The 17,859-nt window shown below is 37.4% G+C and overlaps 1 protein-coding gene across 4 annotated transcripts in view; it reads right to left on the reverse strand.

The window, feature by feature from the left end:
• The window catches only part of LOC136852956 (monocarboxylate transporter 10-like), a 530,164-nt gene that overhangs the window by 97,015 nt on the left and 415,290 nt on the right, over nucleotides 1-17,859 (reverse strand). For 2 of the 4 annotated variants that reach the window (XM_067128031.1, XM_067128032.1), the window contains exon 2: nucleotides 7,330-8,240. The exons of the other annotated variants lie outside the window; for them this stretch is intronic. In XM_067128031.1, coding sequence (XP_066984132.1) covers nucleotides 7,330-7,771 — 442 coding nt within the window. In that variant the 5' untranslated portion in view covers nucleotides 7,772-8,240. The remainder of the gene's footprint in view (nucleotides 1-7,329; nucleotides 8,241-17,859) is intronic. 4 annotated transcript variants of the gene reach the window in all.

Consider the following 17,859-nt stretch of genomic DNA (forward strand, 5'->3'; position numbering starts at 1 on the left):
GGTTGATCAACGAACAGGATGTGACCATCTACCTTCCTGACGAAGAGGATCAACGGGATTACATCGCCATCTTCGGCCCGCTCAAGAAGGCCCTCAAGGCTGATCGAGTTATAACTGCCATGCTCAACGACATCAAGAACTGGCCGAAGGAGAAGGACCTTCAACTTGTCAGCTTAAACTTCTACGAATTCAGTTTGCCTCTCGAAGGACGACGTCTCCTCCTGGGCCCTAAGGGACAAGCAGTGGAAGAAATAAGGCGCCTCTACGACGTGCAGGTGATCCTCCCCAGGGATAATGACAGCAGGGAAGTCTGCCACTTAGGGGGAGATATGAACAACGTCTTCAAAGCTTACCAATACATCCAAGGCGTCCTTCAAGAGGTCACTGTGAAGGACTGTGATATCGCGATGGATGGACTGACCCGAATTGGAGCAGGCAAATATCGGCTGGACGTCGACGCCCAACACAAAGGGCTTGTGGTTGGGCCCAATGGAGCCAACGTCAGGAGGATCGAGGAGAGGCACAACGTCAAGATCATCATGCGCAGGAAGAGCGAGGCCTTCGTCATGATACAAGGCCAATTGGGAGATGTCGAAGAAGCTTGCCGAGATATTAAGGAGATCTTGAGGCCTACTCTTAACAGAGGACAAGGCAGAATTGGCCAGCAGAGAGGAACCGACGTCCCAGAGGAGCAATTCCCCCAAGAGCTGACTAAGATTGGAAAGTGCTTCTACAGGACAGTCCTCGACCGAGAAGAACGGGCCATGGTCATTGGAAAAGGAGGCCAAAACATCAAGAGGCTGACCAGCACATACAACGTCACTTTCCAAGGGCCCAAAGTGGACAATTCGGAAGTCTGCACGATTCGAGGACAAGAAGCAGACGTCATTGCCTTCTTCGATGAGGTCCTCGAAATCATCAAGAATAAAGTGCAGCAGAAGAGATACTACGGGGGACAATAAAGGGATCGTGTGCCTGGTAGGAGGACCTCTGATTCCACAAGAAAGACGAATCTCTCGCTCTCTCTCTCTATTCTTTTTTACTTTCTTTCCACTGTTGTGGACGAGTTTTGCAGAAGAGCAAGCGTTCCTTTGGTGCAAGGAACAAACATTTTTAACCTAGCCACTAAGGGGGGCAGGGGTAACCCACCCACCTAAGTGCCGGTCCCAAGCCCGGATAAATAGGGAGGGTTGGACTCAGGAATGGCTTCCTGGGTCTGTAAAAAAAATCTGTCAAAAGAATAATAAAAGATATTTTATTTTTTTTAATGAAATTAAGAATTGAAAGACTTAAGTTTTATTTACTCCACTTAGTAGAACATTCTTTATCTCACACAATAGAAAAGTTGATTAATATATTCATAACATAATTTGTTTTGTATCTAAAGGGTAAGATCATGAGACAATTAAATTCTGTAGTAAAATCTTGGTAGTTGATTTTAGTATTAACAATTGCACTGCTATCAAACTTTACATTAGTACTGATAATGATATGGTATAAAAGATATTAATATTTTTGGAAACCAACTTAAGGCCGCCACTAACTTTCAGTTATACCTGCTCAGTTATGCCTGCACAGTCGACCTGTGCAAGCAAAACTGAACCCATTAACATTCAGTTATACCTGCGCAGTTATGATAGTGCAGGCAAAACTGAACGTCAATGGGTTCAGTTTTGCCTGCACAGGCCAACTGTGCAGGCATAACCGCGCAGGTATAACTGAACATTACTGGCGGCCTTTGCGATCACGCCTACTATAGAAATAAACAACTTCCTGACATAGAGACTGAACCAAGGGCTCTCAGTTGAAGGGCAAGGGTGCTACCAACTGACCCACAAAGGTAAAAAAAAAAGTTGGAACCTAAGTACTTGAACAGTACCTGAGGCTTTGCCTGGTCAGGTTGCAGCAACACCCTGCATACCATTCGATTCAATTACTGCTAATTAACAGAGTCGCAGGTATGCAACGTGTGCAACTTCACTAGGTGACACCTTAGGTACTGGTCAAGTACTTAGGTTCCAACTTTTTTTTTTTTACCTTTGTGGGTCAGTTGGTAGCACCCTTGCCCTTCACTTGAGAGCCCTTGTTTGAATCTCAAGGAAGTTGTTCATTTCTATAGCAGGTGTGTGATCGTAACTTGGTTTCCAATAATATTAATATCTTTTATACCATATCATTATTAGTACTAATGTAAAGTTTGATAGCAGTACAACTGTTAATACTAATATCAACTACCAAGATTTTACCACAGAATTTAATTGTCTCATGATCTTACCCTTTATATACAAAACAAATTATGTTATGCATATTATATTAATCAACTTTTCAATTGTGTGAGAGAGAATGTTCTACTAAGTGAAGTAAGTAAAACTAAGTCTTTCAAAAACTACTGAGGCTAGAGGGCTCCAAATTGGTATGCTGATCATCCACCCTCCAATCATCAAACATACCAAATTGCAGCCCTCTAGCCTCTGTAGTTTTTATTTCATTCCAGGCTAAAGTTAGACATAATCATGCTTCTGGCAACGATATAGGATAAGCCACCACCGGGCTTTGGTTAAAGTTTCATGGGCCGCGGCTCATACAGCATTATACCGAGACCACCGAAAGATGGATCTGTTTTCGATGGCCTTGCTTATACTCTATAGAGGCTGTACAGAAAACTCGACTGCGCCGAAGAAACTTTGGCGCATTTTTAGAAGTGCACAATAAATTAACAAATAAATTTCTGGGGAATTAAAACAAAACAAAACAAGTAATAATGCGCCAAAGTTTCTTCGGCGCAATCGAGTTTTCTGTACAGCCGCTACAGCGTATAAACAAGGCCATCGAAAACAGAGCCATCTTTCGGTGGTCTCGGTATAATGCTGTATGAGCCGCGGCCCATGAAACTTTAACTACGGGCCGGTGGTGGCCTATCCTATATCGTTGCATAAGCACGATTATGGCTAACTTTAACCTTAAATGAAATAAAAACTACGGAGGCTAGAGGGCTGCAATTTGGTATGTGTGATGATTGGTGGTTGGATGATCAACATTCCAATTTACAGCCCTCTAGCCTCAGTATTTTTAAGATCTGAGGGCGGACAGAAAAAAAGTGCGGACGGACAGACAAAGCCGACACAATAGTTTTCTTTTACAGAAGACAAAAAAGCGACAAAAAAACGTCTATTTACACTACTGTCCTATAAATGATAACAATTACATACCTTTCTTTTAAGCAATAAAACCATCAATTTCTTCAATGGAGCCTTGGCAATATCAAGTGCTATTGTCTTATAAAACAATTGAGAAAATGGTTGGAAAAATATTTCTTTAACCTTTTAAAAACAGATAATGTAAGAAAATATTTCAAGAAAAGAGAGAGAGAGAGAGAGAGAGAGAGAGAGAGAGAGAGAGAGAGAGAGAGAGAGAGAGAGAGAGAGAGAGAGAGACCTTTACCTATTTTTAAGCTGAAAGAACATGACCACAAGAACTGACCTTCCCTAGGAGGTCGAAACTGACCCATTCCTGTAAACACTCATCTTAAGGGAGAAAGGAAGAGGGGGGGGGGGTGAAGGAGGTCTTTCCCTTCCTGTCCCTGTACCCGCTGGGGGGTAGGTTCTGTATGCCTGTCATGGGACCATTAATAACCTATACAAATGATAGCCCCGTCTCAAAATTTGGGGGAAAATTTCACGACGCGACACCCACGGGAGAATTTATGGATTTTGAATTCCATCGTGGTATTCTCTCTCTCTCTCTCTCTCTGATCTTGAAGGCCGTAATCTCTCAGTAATATGAATTCTATAAAAAATTGGAATGAATACGTTGTATTTATAGAAACACTCTCTCTCTCTCTCTCTCTCTCATTTCATTTTCAATGCAGGCCTTCAAAAATTATCATTCTTATAACAGGCATATCTAACGCACCACACCCTCTCTCTCTCAATCTCAATGCCTAGACATTTCAATAATTCAAATTCTTTTAACTTGTCGTCCATTAAGTTCTTATATCAATGCATTTCTAATGCTCCTCTCTCTCTCTCTCTCTCTCTCTCTCTCTCTCTCTCTCTCTCTCTCTCTCTCTCTCTCTCTCTCAGAATGACAGGCCTTCAATCTAAATCACCCTCAGTGTTCGTTCTCCATCATTATTTAATATCTCTCTTCACGCCAGCCCCATCATCATCATCATCATCATCATCTTCGACACTATAATCATCACCCTCAATGTCATCACCATCACCATGACTGTCACCACATCACCATTACCTTCATCATCACCATTATCATCACCTTCATTTATCTCCTTCTGAGACGTCGAGTCGAATTCTTCCACACAAAAACACGAGGGTTGATCGTGTCTTCAAATTTTAAAGATATTTTCAGTGTTTTAGAATCATGTGAATTTTTGGTAAATATCAGTTACAACCTCAATTGAGGTTTGGAAAACATCACAAAAGTTTTCGATGAACATCTCTCAAGATTTTGGTAAATATCAGTCAGAACATCGTTTGAAGTTTTGGAAAACATCAAAAATTTTTTTCGGAATAACATCTTCCCTTTTGGAGAAAACAAAACATATTTCGAAAAACGTCTCTCAGGATTTTGGTAAATATTAGTCACAACATCAACTGAAGTTCTGCAAAACATCAAGAATGTTTTCGAAAAATTCTCAGGATCTGGGCAAATTTCAAACAAGAAATCATTTGAGGCGTTGGAAAACATCAAAAAAGTTTTCTATACACATCTCTCGGGATTTTGGTAAATATTAATCACATCAAATGAAGTTATGCAAAACATCAAAAATGTTTTCAATAAACATTTCTCAGGATTTTGGTAAATATTAGTCAGACCATCAATTGAGGTCTTGGAAAACAAAAAAAAGTTTCCAAAAAACATCTCTCAGGATTTTGGTAAATATTAGTCACAACATTAATTGACGTTTTGCAAACATCAAAAATATTTTCGACAAACATCTCTTAGGATTTTGGTAAATATCTCACAACATCGTTTTAGTTTTTGGAAAACATCGAGAAGAAATTAATGTTCCTGTTGCAAATCAAAAATCAAAAGAATAAATGAAATACTTTGGAATAAAGAGAAAAATATAAATAATTTAAGAAAAACTAAAACAAAAGAATAATGAAAAGTCGACTTCAAGAACGAAACAATTTAAGAAAAACAGAAAGTAACTGAAAATAAATGGAACTCAAAGAATAACATTGCCTGTCACCAACTCCATAAAAAAGTGAAAACTTAAAAAAAAAAATCTAAGTAAAATGAAACAATTTAAACCCCCCAAAAATATTTAAAAAACTTACAGAATAAAATAAAAAATAAATTAGCAAAAATAAAAATATTACAGTAAACTGAGAAAAAATTTACCTTTAACCAGAAAAATAATGAAAAAAAAAAACATAAAAACTTACACAATAAAAATGAAAACAAATAAATAGATTAAAACGAATAAAAATATTGAGATGAATTGAAAAATATTAAAAAAATATGAAACCAAATGAAACACCTTATCACAAAGACAAAACTCTCTCTCTCTCTCTCTCTCTCACACACACACACTCACAAATGCACAAACAGCTAATTCAGACCAACATGACTGATGGTTGTGAAACCCTTTAAGAGGGAAATTTGGATTTGACAAATGGTTTTCGAACCTATAAAAGCCATTCATCTTCAGGTTTGGATCCTTTGCGACGATTTCTTGCGAAGGTTTCGATTCTACTGAACCGGATCGAGTTTTTTTTTTTTTTTGTAAGAATTGCCACTTTTTAATTTTTTCAAATTTTATTTTATCGGAGAATGATGCTATATGGTTTTGCTGCTGTTTTAAAATGTGAACAGTTTAAATTGAATGTAATTCAATGTAATTTAACCGATTTAATCCATTAAAATTCAATATAAAATAGGAAAGATAAAAACCAACAATAAAAAATATATAAAATATGAAATGTAAAAACTACATGTAAAAAAATATAAAACAGAAAAATCATATTATAAAAAATATATATATAAAATCACATTATAAAAAATATAAAATATATATAATATATATACAGACCAAACAAAAATGCATAAAATACTAAATACACAAACCAAAATATAAAAAACACAATATAAAGTATAACAACCAAAATATAAACAAAATATAAAATATAAAGTATTAACACCAAAACTGACTAAACTCAGGATTACACTAATCAAAATCTGGAGAACACAAACTCAACTCATTTAAGAAAAACCAAACAAACTTGCAACTCAATCAGTCAAAACTTGACGAGCTGAACAAATCTGTTACCACGGTCCATGGAACAAACTCTGGAACAAATGAGCCAATCTCAAAAAAAAAACTTAAAACCAAAAAACATACCAACAAAACTTGACAAAAAAATCTTTAAAAATGTAAAAAAAAAATTTGAAAAAAGAAAAAATGAAAAAACTTAAAAGAAAAAATAAAAAAAAATAAAACCAAAAAACTTACAAACAAAACTTTTAAAAAATCTTTAAAAAATCTTAAAAAATAAAAAAATAAAAAACTTACGAGCAAAAACCTACAAACAAAACTTTAAAGAAAATCTTTAAACAATCTAAAAAACATAAAAGAAAAAAATTAAAAACTTAAAACCAAAAACATATAAACAAAACTTAACATAAACATCTTAAAAAAACAAAGAAAACTAAAAAACTAAAAACATAACAAAACATAAAAACTTTGACTGACGTATTTTGATGATGTATAGACATTAAAGGAATAAAAAATTATAAAACAATAAAAAAACTAGAAAAACCTGAATGAAATTCATACATTCTGCTTTCATTAACATGAAGTTTGGCAAACTTGAAAGCAATAGCTGGGTAGTTTATTAAGCCTCCCAAAGTTTGATTAAACGGGGAGACTTGATACAAACTAATATTCAAGTTTAACCATGTATGTATATAAATACACACACATATATACACACATGTATAGTTAGTTACTTTGATTTCGCAATTAACAGGTGATGAGAGAGAGAGAGAGAGAGAGAGAGAGAGAGAGAGAGAGAGATCAAAGTGGTAAAGAAAAATCATATACAAGAATTACTAATATGACCAAAATATTCATTTGCAGATGGAAAAGGAACACCTGTCCTACAGAGAGAGAGAGAGAGAGAGAGAGAGAGAGAGAGAGAGAGAGAGAGAGAGAGAGAGATTGAATTAGGAAACAAAGAGGAAGAATAAATAACAAAAAGAGGAATAATTGAATAACAGAAAAAGAGAGAATAGAGAGAATAACGAGAGAGAGAGAGAGAGAGAGAGAGAGAGAGAGAGAGAGAGAGAGAGAGAGAGACTTACTTGCGGAGATGTAGGATATGGACGGAAACTCCTTCACCATATGCAGGATGAGGAGCCCCGTCGCCTGATGAAACCCGTGGGAGGATATCTGCACCAGCAGCGCCATCGTCAGGATGATCCAGCCCCACCCTCCTTCGGGATAGTAATGCCTGCCGATGGTCGCTTTCTTGTTGGGGTCGTCGTTGTTCTTGTGGTTCTCCTCCTCCTCCTCGTTCGCCTCCGAGGGCGCCTCGGAGCACGCGACGCCCGAGTTCAGGTCGCCCAGGAGGGACGACCTCGCGTCCGAGGCGAAGGACGCCTGGTCGCATTGCACGACGACCACGCCGGAATCCCTTGTTCCGCCTGAGGTGCCTCCGGCGGAGCGCGAGGTCCCGGACTGTTCCTCGGAGCCGTCCCATTCCGGCCCGACGCCTGGGAGGGATTTGGAGCGTACGAGGGACATGGCTCCTCTCCTTCTCTCTCTCTCTCTCGCTCCCTCTCTTTCTCCCTCTCTCTATCTCTTTCTCTCTCCTCCAGGAATCCGAATTAGCTGCAGAGCGAAACGTTCGAGAGACGCCTCTTGGGACAGACGACGTAAACGTTCATTGTTCCTCGACGTTTTTTTTCGACTCCTAAAAAAACGTTTGTTTTGAAACGTTTGTTTTTTTTTTTGAGGCGGGGGAGAGGGGAGGACTAAGGCATCGTTGTGGCGTCGTCTGCTGCCAGACTGGTCAGTGGTTTAAGTTTATAGTTGGGCGTCATTTTTCAAAGATAATTTCACACATTTTTCACGACAAGGAATTCCAGTTCGGTTTCTTCCATAACTGTGCTGTTTTTTTTATAAATGTTTTAATAAACACAATATTCTGTTTTTATTTTCAGTTATTATTATAAAGACTGTAAATTATTATATAATCTGTTATTCATTAAATCTGAAAGAAAATTTATCAATTATCATCACGATCTTTGTAATCCATATTTCACTTACAGTAAAGCAGATAATTTATATATATATATATATATATATATATATATATATATATATATATATATATATATATATATTATATATATATATATATATATATATAATACTGTATGCTTATATGTCACTAAACAACGTGTGACAATAAATTATATTCTTTTATTTTTCCTGTATGTTAGCTGAATACATATATATATATATATATATATATATATATATATATATATATATATATATATATATATATATATATATATATATATATATATATATATATATATATTAAATTATTAAATAAAACAATTTACATTAATATTTAGACAGTATTATCTGATGGCCCTCAGTAACTGTGGCACTTGTTAATGGTGCCTCTTCAGGTTGCAAATGCCGAATCTTCTGAAGAGACTGACATAATGATCTTCTAGATAACACTTTATTTACTGACGACAATAATAATAATAATAATAATAATAATAATAATAATAATAATAATAATAATAATAATAATAATAATAAATTCAGTATGAAAAGCAGTCTTATTTCACCACTAAATATTTACAAGAGTTATAAGATTAAATGAACGAGTAGATTCAGATCAGAGAGAGAGAGAGAGAGAGAGAGAGAGAGAGAGAGAGAGAGAGAGAGAGAGTAAACTACTGTCTACTGTCGAAAAAGAGTAACTAAACTTTCTTCCCGGGGCATCAGTCGAAAAGAACCACAGAGAGAGAGAGAGAGAGAGAGAGAGAGAGAGAGAGAGAGAGAGAGAGAGAGAGAGATACTCTCTCTCTCTCTCTCTCTTCTGCCGTAGCAGCATCAATAAGCATCAAAATCCCTCTGAATAAGACGGATGAGCGGAGGTCTTCATGCAAACCAGATGGGATACAGTGGAGAGCCAATCCGTGGGAGATGGATGATCTCTTTCACCCGCATGTGTGTGGCTGAGATAACTCGGTATGGAAAGAGGAGGAGGAGGAGGAGGAGGAGGAGGAGGAGGAGGAGGAGGAGGAGGAGGAGGAGGAGGAGGAGGAGGAGGAGGAGGAGGAGGAGGAGGAGGAGGAGGGAGAGATTTCCATGCCTAAATTGATAGGAATAACTTCACTACGGGATTTTATATTCTGTTTCTAGCCATGTTTATGATTTAAGGATGGGAGGAGGAGGAGGAGGAGGAGGAGGAGGAGGAGGAGGAGGAGGAGGAGGTGGAGGAGGAGAGGAGGAGGAGGTGGAGGGGGAGGTGGAGGAGGAGGGGATAGATGAATTTCCATTCCTAAATTGATATGAATAGTTTACTATGAGATTCTATATTCAGTTTCCTACTACGTTTGTGATTGGAGGAGGAGGAGGAGGAGGAGGAGGAGGAGGAGGAGGGAGAGATGAATTTCCATGCCTAAATTGAAAGGAATAACTTCACTACGGGATTTTATATTATGTTTCTAGCCATGTTTATGATAGGAGGAGGAGGAGGAGGAGGAGGAGGAGGAGGAGGAGGAGGAGGAGGAGGAGGAGGAGGAGGAGGAGGAGGAGGAGGAGGGGAAGGGGAAGGGGATAGACGAATTTCCATCCCTAAATTGATAGGAATAGTTTTACTATAAGATTCTATATTCTGTTCTTACCATGTTTATGATTTAAGGAGGAGGGTGGGGGTGGGGGTGGGGTGGGGTATACACTACATTAGAGAAACAAGACTTAATTAGCATTTTCTTCAAAAGAAAAAAAAAAAATTTTTATTCTTTCAATACAAATTAACCTTTATGACAGCAACGTGATAGCTAATCTGCTATCCATCCTTATGCCTCTCCATATAAATTCCATTCAGGGAAAATTCCAAATTTTAGAAAAAACTTTTCATTAAAAAACAACTTTCCATTCTTTCAATACAAATTAACCTCTTGGATAGCAACCTGAAGTCAACCTGCTATCCACACAAAGTACTGGAAAGCAATTAAAATAATTCCAAATATGAACATCATCTCTTCAACTCAAACCAGCTGTCAGTTCCTACCATTTGAACCAATCCCACTGATAGCAACTGATGGCACATTGCTATCCATCCGCAACAGCCATTAGATAACAGCTGAGTAATAGCCAATAATGGTATACCACGGTAATCCTGACATCGGGATAATGGCCTCTCTATTACGTGGGATTTTTCTCAATGCTCAGAGTGGATTTAGCGAAAGAGAGATCTATGTGATTCTCTCTCTCTCTCTCAATGAAATGATTCTCTCTCTCTCTCTCTCACGTAAATATTTTTCCTTTATGAACTGGCATATAAATAATTCTCTCTCTCTCTCTCTCTCTCTCTTTCAATGAAGCGATTCGTTCATTTTCTCTCTCTCTCTCTCTTTCAATGAAGCGATTCGTTCATTCTCTCTCTCTCTCTCTCTCTCTCTCTCTCTCTCTCTCTCTCTCTCTCTCTCTCTCTCTCTCTCTCAATGAAATAAACTTTTGTCCTTTAGCAACTGGCATATTAATAATTCATTCTCTCTCTCTCTCTCTCTCTCTCTCTCTCTCTCTCTCTCTCTCTCTCTCTCTCTCTCACACACACACATAAACATTTCTCCATTGTGAAACGGTATCTTAATGATTCTCTCTCTCTCTTTCTCTCTCTCACATGAATACACAATGCATAAATAGCAACAAAGTCAGTATAAGTGAAGAGAGGATCTACAAGAATTTAAAGTATTATCCTCAGCCTCTTTTAAACTTAGGAGGGAAAATGACCTAAATAATTACCCGACTCCATTACGCACGGGCGTGTAGGCGCGCGCGCAAATGAGAGAGAGAGAGAGAGAGAGAGAGAGAGAGAGAGAGAGAGAGAGAGAGAGAGAGAGAGAGAGTGTGTTTTGATTATATTATCTGGTGGAGGAGGAACGTTAATGTCATAATTAAATCAATCAAAATTTTTATATATACATATTTGTTTTGAAATTATGATTAGAATTTTTTAATCAATTTGTCATTTATGATTTCGTTGCAATAATAAGATTTGGCGGAAGTTTATATATAATATATATATATTATACAATTATATATATATGTGTGTGTGTAGAGAGAGAGAGAGAGAGAGAGAGAGAGAGAGAGAGAGAGAGAGAGAGAGAGAGAGAGAGAGGCACGGGGCTAACAGCATCCCAGTGCACCATCAGGGTACATTTGCCTTTTGTGAGAAGACACACTTTTTTTTCCACCATCCAGCCTGCAGCGCCAGGTTTGAAGTGCCAGTCAATCCCTAAACAACTGGTGAACCCTCGTTCCCACTCTTGGATGTTCCTGGCACTGTCCAGGTTTTTTTTTTTTTTTAGCTTCTTGACGTTTTAATCGGTAAAGTTTTTTCCGGTCGAATTTTTTTTAGGCCGCGTTTATTTTTCCTCTTTAGTTTTTGCTGTCGAAATTTTTTTTTTTGAAAGCTCGAGGTTTTTCAACTTCTCGGAATTTTTTAAGTTTTATCTGTCGATTTTTTTTCTTTGAAGTTTTAGTCGTCGAAGCAAGTTATTATTCGAAGTTTTTTTTTTTTTTTTATCAAATGTTGAAGTTTTTTTACCGTCGAAGTTTTCGCCTAAAAGTTTTACCTTGTCTGTTTTCCCTTGAAGTTTTTCCTTCGAAGTCTTCCCTTGAAGTTTCTCCTTCGAAGTATTCCCACTGAAGTTTTTACTATAGAAATTTTCATATTGAAGATTTTACTATCGAAGTTTTCCCCTTGAGGTTTTTACTATAAAGGTTTCCCCTTGAAGTTCTTACTATTGAAGTTTTCCCCTTGAAGCTTTTACTGTCAAAGTTTTCCCCTTGAAGTTTTTACTATCGAAGTTTCCCCCCCTCAAGTTTAATAACCGAAGTATTCCCCATGAAGTTTTCCCTTTTAGATTTTACCATGTAAGTTTTCCCCCCTGAAGTTTTATTAAAGAAGTTTTGCCATTGAAATCTGTACCATCGAAGTTTTCCCAGAGAAAACGTAACCTTTAAAGATCTTTCTCCTCAAAGTTCCATTCTTGGAGGTCTTCCTGTCTAAAGTTTTACCCTTAGAAAGTTTTACTTACAAAAGTACTCTGTCTCTTGAAGTTTTACCAAATAAACTTTTCTAATTAAATGATAATCTAAATTATTTACCAATAAACTTTTCACCCTTGAAGTTTTACCAGCAAAAGATTTCCCTAGGCGAAAGTTTTGGTATTTATTTTTCATTTATCATAATATTAATAAAATTAAGGCTACTAAGCTTCCCTAGGCCTCACTGTAATCCATCCCCACCCAAACTACTCACCTATATACTCAGCCCTAACATCTACACCAACATTCGTGACGACACCTCCAACCCAATCCCACCAACATCAATTAAAGAAGAATTAAAACCCTTACGTCATGATGACGTCATCTAACCACTAAATCTAGCGTTTGCTCTTGGCGAATCGAAGACGTTTTTCCGCCACCTTGAAGACCTTCATGAACGAAGCCACTCGGTGATTGGGACGATTGGGTCGTAATGGCTTGTTCATGAGGTCGTCGGCAACGTCAATTGGTCGTTGAGAAACGAAAGATTGGCGTCGTTAGAGATTGTTAAGTGGTGTTATGTGTATATTTCTACATTCTCAGATGAGAGAGAGAGAGAGAGAGAGAGAGAGAGAGAGAGAGAGAGAGTTTCATAGGTCAGAGTGTTCATATTATCAATGTTTTTATACAGGAGCAGTAATTTTCTCTCTCTCTCTCTCTCTCTCTCTCTCTCTCTCTCTCTCTCTCTCTCTCTCTCTCTCTCTCTCAAATGCACCAGTGACACAGAAAACCAATTCCAGGCGCCGACAGCTTTCCATAAGTCTCTCTCTCTCTCTCTCTCTCTCTCTCTCTCTCTCTCTCTCTCTCTCTCTCTCTCTCCGTTTCCAGACACGCCTGCCAAAAAAAAAAAATTAGCTGGATAAGAACAGAGTGAGTCTGGAAATGGGGAAATCACGTGCACGAGGAGGAGGAGGAGGAGGAGGAGGAGGAGGAGGAGGAGGAGGAGGAGGAGGAGGAGGAGGAGGAGGAGGAGGAAGAGGAGGAGGAGGAGGAGGAGGAGGAGGAGGAAGGAAGAACGCAAGACTAATGGAGTACTGAAGAAACCGTTTACGCACAAAGACAAACATGGCGGAATATGGGTACATACGCGCGCGCAGGCGCACAAACTTGAAAAGATGGAATAATGCTTAGAAGAAGAAGAAGAAGAAGAAGAAGAAGAAGAAGAAGAAGAACGTATAATGATGATAATTTTATCTAGCCTTCTACATTCGACTTTCTAATGGAGAATATTAATAAACAGCTTTATCTATTCCCGTTCTATTTCTGTTTACTACAATGATCTCATCATTCTAATTTCACGTATTTCTATTTCTACTTCAAATTTCCGGTGTTATGGTTTATTGATTTTACTTATCAACTATTTACATCTTTTTTATTATACTTTGTGATTTTATTTAATGTTGTTAATCTGGATGTTTGTCTTTCTCTCATTTTCGTGTTTTGCCTAAGTCGGTTTTTGAGTTTTGCTGTTCCCAGTTTGACCCAATTATCATTTTTCCTTTTCGTCAATTTAATAACTTCATCCAAGGTCTAGTATGTCCAGGATAATGCTAGGCTCGGTTCTCCTATCCCTAAGGATGTGAGTATTCTCATAATAATTATCTTTATATAATTATTATATGGAAGGATGTCATACTCGGTATTGGAAAATAAAAACAATATATATATATATATACATATATATATATATGTATATATATATATGTATGCTAGGCTACCTCTCTCTCTCTCTCTCTCTCTCTCTCTCTCTCTCTCTCTCTCTCTCTCTCTCTTCCCAGAAGGCTTTTAGAGTTCATACCGCTGGAAAATTAACATGAGACCTTAATGGGTCAGGGGTCGCTCCCTTGACACTCTCCCAGGCTCCGCCTTGGTCCTTCCTGGGATACATTGAGGCGGGGAGGGGAGGTGGGAGGGAGGGGGAAGATGGGGAGGGGAGGGAGAGGGGGGGTGTTTTCGTCTTTTCCAAAATGGGGGCTGTAATGGGCCTTTCTACTTTTCGTTTGTTCTAGAGAGAGAGAGAGAGAGAGAGAGAGAGAGAGAGAGAGAGAGAGAGAGAGAGAGAGAGAGAGAGGGGGGGGTGGGGGGGATTTATGTGTGTTGGGGTCGGAGAGGGGGGTGGAAGGGCTACTATACTATCTACAAATACGTGGAATTTTATTTCTTGAGAGAAAATTAGGAATTTTTTTCTTTTTAAATAGGGCCCTTCATGAATCCTGTCCCACAATTAGGGAACTATTTTCCCCTCCCTGTCTAGGGTATACATTACCACCCAATTAGGGAAGATCTATGCCCTAAGAAGGTAAATAGGGAATGGCACAAAGGAGTCCTTTTTAGTAGGGATGGTGAATATTATGTTGATAAGGATGAAAGGACTTGAGGTTAATGAAGCCTTATGGAGAGATTTGGGTCTAAACATGGAGAGCATTAATGGGTAAGGATTGATTGATTGATTGTGGGTTATCTGGCGTCACAACTACCAGGGTCACCGACTAATGGGTAGGGAGAAGTATGGAAAATAGTTAGTGATGAGTATGGATAATTAGTTGGCCTATTTTACAAGGTGTGAATAAAATTAGTCACTTATTTTTTGGCTTTTCTTAGTTTTTCTTTCATGGAAGGTAAAAAAAGATATATATTTTGCTATTATATATAATATATATATAAAAATATATATATATATATATATATATATATATATATATATATATATATATATATATATATATATATATATATATATATATATATATATATATATATATATATATATATATATATATATATATATATATATATACATACATATATATACAACAGAAAAAACTCCATCATAGCAAAAGTAAATAAAATAAAAAATTCGTAAAAATAAAAATAAAAAAAAATTGCTCATACAATATAATAAAAAAAAATGTATCCACCGGAACCACAGAGGAAGAAATGGCTCATAAACAGCCCGTCGAATCGCCCTTCCCGGAAACCAACTGGAAACGCCTGTCCCCCCACTCCCCACGTCTCCAAACAACCCCCTCCCCCAACAGGGAGGGGGGGGGTTAAAATCACCGTGAAACACCGAGCAATAATCTCTCCCGGAGATTCTAATTAAACCTGCCATCAAATGGGAGGATAATAGAAAAACTCTCTCTCTCTCTCTCTCTCTCTCTCTCTCTCTCTCTCTCTCTCTCTCTCTCTTTTCCCCTCATAAAGAACAACTGACCTTAAATAACGCCCATTCAGATGACCTTTTGGATGTCTTTTTTTCCCCTGTGCAGAGAGAGAGAGAGAGAGAGAGAGAGAGAGAGAGAGAGAGAGAGAGAGAGAGAGAGAGGAGTCATAATTCTGGTGTCACAGCGTGAGAGTTTGTATACTAATTACATACATAGATGCACACATGGGTATGTAATACCATTATCACAATAATACAGAGAGAGAGAGAGAGAGAGAGAGAGAGAGAGAGATCACTTATTTGAGAGAGAGAGGGAGCTAGAGAGAGTTGTAGGGACCACAGATTTGGGCACCGATGAAAAAGAAAATAGAGAGAAAGAAAGAAAAAAAGGGAAAATAAAAATAAAAAGGGAAAAGAAAGATAAAAAGAAAAAAACAGAAACAGGAGAAATAAAAATGAAAAGGAAAAATAAAAATAAAAAAACAAAAATAGAAACAAAAAATAAAAACGGGAACAGAAAAAGGAAAATGGAAAAAAAATACGATAAGACAATGTAAAAAAAAGGGAACATTAAAATTAAAAAAATAAAAAATACAAAAGAAAACTAAAAAAATAAAAAAGAAAAAATTATACGATAATAAAGAAAATAGAAAAAGACAAAGAAAATAAAGAAATAAAAAGAAAAAAAAAAGAAAATAGAGAAATATAAAAGAATAAAAAGATATGTGACAGACTCGACGAACACAACCGGAACGTAATATTAAGATAAAAAATGTGTCATTAACGTAAGACATCGAAAAAAAATTAAGATAAAAGATTAAGTAAAAGTAATGGTTTCATAATCATGAATTAGCCATAGCTGAACTTTTGAAAAAAAAAAGAAAGTATACGAAAGTAGAGTGATTTGAGAAGAGAGAGAGAGAGAGAGAGAGAGAGAGAGAGAGAGAGAGAGAGAGAGAGAGAGAGAGAGAGAGAGAGAGAGAGAGATACAAGGCTGCAAAGAGTGGAATTAAATTTGCAAAACTATTAGTCTTTAAATCAGTTAAAAAGTTTTATATATATATATATATATATATATATATATATATATATATATATATATATATATATATATATATATATATATATATATATATATATATAAAACTTTTTGCAAACTCATTATCAAATCCATTAATTTGCCAATTTACTATTCCATCAATACATATCATTAAAATAAAAAACCTCATTTACAACTGAATTCACAAACCATAACAAACATTAACAAGCGCATTAACAAAAGTTATTAACCAAGCCTATTACATATCCCATTAACTCATTAATAAGGATATAATGAGGCCATAACCCATTCACAAGAACCATTATCTTCAACTGCAGGTCCCTTTGTCATCACAGGAAATCATTAAGTTATAATGAAACTCATTATGATGATGATGATGACAATGACGGTTGTTGTGTAAAGATAACTCGTGGGTGATGCCGAAATGAGATGTTAATAATGACGTCCTGTCGGAGATACAATGACAAGTATGATGACGATGATGATGAAGTAATAAACTGATGATGTAATAATAAGTATGATGATAATGACGATGATCACAGTGCCTCAAGATTGCTGAGTACACGGAGGAAGTCTGTTAAAAGACAACAATGAAAATAATGAATACAATGATGATGCTGATGATGGTACAATGACGATAATGAGGACGGTTTTAGGTTCCTGAGAAAAATATCGAGGGATTAGATAAGCAAGAGGGAGACAGTAGGAAGGGGCAATCCGAGGGGTGGTGAAGCTATAACGAGTAAAGCCTCGAGGTACATTCTACAATGAAGACGACCTTGAAGATGGTGATAATGACGGTAATTTCACGCTCCTGGGATGATGAAGGGGAAGGTGGAAAGGACTTCGGGAGGGGGTACACATAAACCCCCTCCTCCTCCTCCTCCTCCTCCTCCTCCTACTCCTCCCCCTCCCCCTATTGGGAAGGGGTAGGACCCACGTAGGACCTACAAAGCATAAGACCAGTTTGAGGAGGTCAAGGGTCAAGGAAAGGTCATGCCCGAAATAAAAAAAAAAAAAGCCCAGGACACGAGCATGAGGTTAATCAGCCAAATAGACACGGATGCCCACTTCAACGAGAAGAATAGGGACTTCCCATACCCAAATACCCTGGGCATCTTGAAAGGGAGAAGCTAATCCCACGACGAGGCCATTAAATTAAGGACTCGGAGATCCTACTCAATTGCAGGTGGGGGGTCCTGTCTCTCCTCCAAGTGTGTGTGGCTTGGATGAAGTCCTGCGGAACATGGGTATGGAAAAGGGAGGGTATTGTATGGACTAAGCCACCGGAATGGGTATGGA

Source organism: Macrobrachium rosenbergii, chromosome 26, assembly GCF_040412425.1.
Source record: "Macrobrachium rosenbergii isolate ZJJX-2024 chromosome 26, ASM4041242v1, whole genome shotgun sequence".
Lineage (NCBI taxonomy): Eukaryota > Metazoa > Arthropoda > Malacostraca > Decapoda > Palaemonidae > Macrobrachium > Macrobrachium rosenbergii.